General features: G+C 47.1%; 1 protein-coding gene across 1 annotated transcript; it reads left to right on the top strand.

Annotated features, from left to right (window-relative positions):
• Positions 1-696: 696 nt before the first annotated feature.
• Positions 697-3,165, top strand: LOC147637171 (uncharacterized). The gene has a single exon (XM_086800779.1). It carries the CDS (start codon positions 751-753, stop codon positions 2,428-2,430), a length of 1,680 nt encoding a protein of 559 aa, XP_086656905.1. The 5' UTR covers positions 697-750; the 3' UTR covers positions 2,431-3,165.
• The last annotated feature ends 601 nt before the right edge of the window (positions 3,166-3,766 follow it).

Here is a 3,766-nt window from a genome sequence, read left to right as displayed (position 1 = left end):
TGCTTTCACACCATGTGTGCTAGGGGGAAAAACCCATGAGATTTCCCAAGCAAAAACAAGATTCGAGAAGATTTGTGGCAACATGCCACGTGTCAAATAAATTAAGCAAAAAAAGCCAGGAGGAGAATAGAGTGATGATAAATTAAGCTCCATGGTATCGTCATTTATGAAGTGATGATGAAAAATGGGGAGGGACCACCGTTTAATACTATATTGGTTGCAAAAACAATAGAGAGTTTAAGAAAGAGAGCCTTAAGAAGAAGGGCATGATGTCACTAACGTTATCATGGTGTGTAGGAAATATCTTCGATAATATGGTTCCCAATGAACTTTTTATAAGGTCGTGAGCCTACTACCCTACAGCGCAAAAACGCTTTAAAAAAAAAAAATCTTGCTTTGACCTACTAACTATTTTTTTCTACATAAGTGACTAAAAATCGACGAATCACTGCGTGCCAGCGCATGAGGAGAACCTTCGGATACGGACACGTGTTGGAGGTGGTGACTGGCAGGTGGGAGTGAGAACGTGACACGTGTCGGAGAGAGACTTGGTGCCATCGAGGTGAGACACGTGTGAAGATCGACGGTTGGGAGGGACGAGGGATCAGCGTCTTTGGGGGGCGTGTTTGTCGTAAAGGCGGGGAAGTCTTAAAAAGGGCGACGACGTCATCGTCATGGGGAGGGCTGAGGGCAGTACAAAGCCTGGCAAAACCTCGACACACACAAACCAACATTACAACAACAAAATTAATGAATTTCTCCCTCTTCACGTCCCTTCAAATTCTTCTGCTTCCAATCCCCTCTCCTCTCCGTGCGTGTGCGTGCGTCCTTGTGCGCGTGTGTGTCTCTCTCGCACGCCCCTCCCTACTGCCTGCTTTCAAGCTTCTACATTTCATGGAGCAATGCGACGACCCCTCCTCCCTTGTTTCTCCCACTCACTCCACCCTTCGCCCCCTTCCTTCCCCTTTCAATTTATCCCCTGACAGCCCTGATGCCACCACATGCTCCGGCTGCCCCTCCTCTACCTCTCATGATGCTGCCCATTGGTATGGCTCGCCCACAACCCTAGCACCCAAAACAGCTTCCCCAGGCTTCCATCGCCACACCTTAGCATCTGCTATTGTTCAACCACATAGAGATTATCCCCAGGCATGTGCATTGCCTCCATCCACCACTGCGCAGGACCGGATGTTGGTACCGCATCAGAGAGAGATGATAGATCTGATGTCCTTGCCACAACAGAGGCTCATGGCAGATTTCTTGCCCCCACCACAACAGAGATATATGGGAGATTTTATGTCCTCAACACAACAGAGTGGTATGGTTGACTTTATGCAGGTTGGCGCGTGGAACCCCTCCGATTTTTCGCAGGAGCAAACGCCCTTACCGGAACATAGAGGTGTGGTAGATTTTGTACAGATGGGTGCCATGGACTCCTCTGAGTTTTCCATGGCCCAGCTGCCGCCCGTGGCCACATTAGGCCAAGGCCCCGCTCCTCTCCCTCCTCTTTCTCTACAATGGCTGCAGTTTTTGCAACGGCAGGGGCAACCCAATTGGGGAAGCATCCCCTGTGGTGTAGATTCGATGAGGAGCAACACCAGGTCGCAGCACTGGCCAGCGGTGCAGGGCCCTTCTTGGAGCTTTGGATCCAATGTACTCTCCATAAAGCAAGTTGCACCTATGAAATTGTTCCGGGGAGTGAGGCAGAGGCACTGGGGTAAGTGGGTTGCTGAGATCAGGCTGCCCCGCAACAGGACACGGCTATGGCTGGGCACCTTTGACACCGCAGAAGAGGCCGCTCTGGCTTATGACCGAGCTGCCTTCAGGCTCAGAGGCAATCGTGCCCGCCTCAATTTCCCTTTATCCCTCATGCCTGCACCCCTCACATCATCATCATCATCATCGTCGTCGCCGTCATCGTCATCAAGCCTCTCCTATCCCACCTCAATTCTTTGCAATTCAATCTTGCATGAGTCAGTGATAAACAACCTTGATGCTAAGCTCGAAGCAGTAATGGCGGAGCAGTACCGCAGCAATTCACCCCCCTTGATCTCATCATCGCAGGATACAACAGGAAAGGCCTCTTCATCTTCCTCCGTTGATAACCCAACAGAGCAAATTGCAGCGGATGACATGGACCTTGATGCACAGGAGGATTCTTTTATCATCCAATCCTTTGTGCAGAATGACAACATCAATGACAAACCCTCATTCTTATCACCGTCCGAGGATTTCAGGTCGGTGCATACTCCGGTTTTTGAAGGAGATGCACTAAGTAGCTTAGAGAATTTACCAGATATGAATTGGGTATCCACCAAGGGAAACACATTGAGCAGTATACCAAGTGTAGATATGGAGACCATATGGAATGCAGTGGTCGCATCTAATTCTAACACAGAGGCAAGCGACGAGAAGCATAGGAGACCTTAAAATAACACTCTTTTCCTTCATAGCATCTCTTAGCTGCTTCTTTTACCACAGTAGTTGCATTGCCCTAGCTCTTTTCTTACATAGGAATTGAGGGCCAGTGTTTTTGAAAAAGTGTGGTAGTGTAGGTTACTCTAGGTTAGATGGCACGGACGAAGCTCGAGGCAAATTTTTGAAGCTCTTGACTTCCTCCATGGGTTTTTTTCAGGAGTTTAGAGGAGGTTGAAATTACACACACTAGTGCATATAGCCACCATAGTCATGCTTATCATCCGATTTTAAGTCTACATCAATTTCCTCATGTATTTTTTTTTTCACACTTCCTAGATCTAAATGCAGGTGAATAAGTGGGGTCCACATGAGTAGAGAGCCTCAGGGGACCTTGCCTCACAAAAGGGAACTTTTTTAGGGCATTTACACATCTGATGTGGCGGGAAAAGCTTGGGCGGAGGAAACTTGTAATGGATGGAGGAGACTCCCTGCCCATGAGGAATGAGTGGGCCTGTTTTCTCCGTATGCCCCTTTTCTCGAAATGCCAGCTGAAAACGCGGTATTCCACCTGATGTTGTGTAAATGCCCTAAGTTAGTGCCTCCTAGTGGTTGAAAACATAACTTGTGGTTTTTTTTTTTCAATACCACAATGACAATGTGGTGGTTTTTTTTGCAATGCCACAGCTTGGCTTCTCTACTTGTTTTCATCTCAAAGCAATGTAATAAAAGCATATGTTTCTTTCTTTCCTATGAGTGGATATATCTGTAGTCTTTGCAAGGTCTTTTCTTTTCTTGTGTGTTATGGTAATCTACAACTCATACACCCCGCCGTTTGTACAAGACCCTTTGTACAAGGAGATGCCATAACACCGTAGCCAGTGGGATTCGAACTCGCAACACCCCACAATTTGTACAAGGAGTCTAGGAGATGCCCACCCTTTGTACAAGGAGATGCCATAACACCATTTATAGTGGGGTGTTGTACAAGGACATCCCCCACCATTTTTACAAGGAGATGCCATAACACCCCCCACCATTTTTACAAGGAGATGCCATAACACCCCCCACCATTTGTACAAGGAGAGGCCATAACACCGCAGCCATCGGGATTCGAACCCGCAACACCCATGACCCCACCATTTGTACAAGGAGATGCCTGTGTAGCACAGCCTGCCTCTTCTCAAGCTGGCTCAGTTTTGTACCATTTATTTTCATACACTTGAGCTGCAAAATGTTTGGAACTTAGTACATACTTTCAAATTGATTCCACCAAGTTTTGGAATGATGAGAAAGATACTTTCGTACTACCTCCTAAATTAAATCTTGATGTAGGATAATAAAAGTGTAA

This window comes from Cibotium barometz, chromosome 7 (genome assembly GCF_041138505.1).
Source record: "Cibotium barometz isolate CiBa-2024 chromosome 7, ASM4113850v1, whole genome shotgun sequence".
In the NCBI taxonomy this organism is placed as follows: domain Eukaryota; kingdom Viridiplantae; phylum Streptophyta; class Polypodiopsida; order Cyatheales; family Cibotiaceae; genus Cibotium; species Cibotium barometz.
Note: the sequence above shows the minus strand (reverse complement) of the source record. Positions and strands in the feature narration are given on the sequence as shown.

Coding starts and splice junctions, on each gene's coding strand:
- LOC147637171 (XM_086800779.1), top strand. CDS start 751: ATGAATTTCTCCCTCTTCACGTCCCTTCAAATTCTTCTGCTTCCAATC.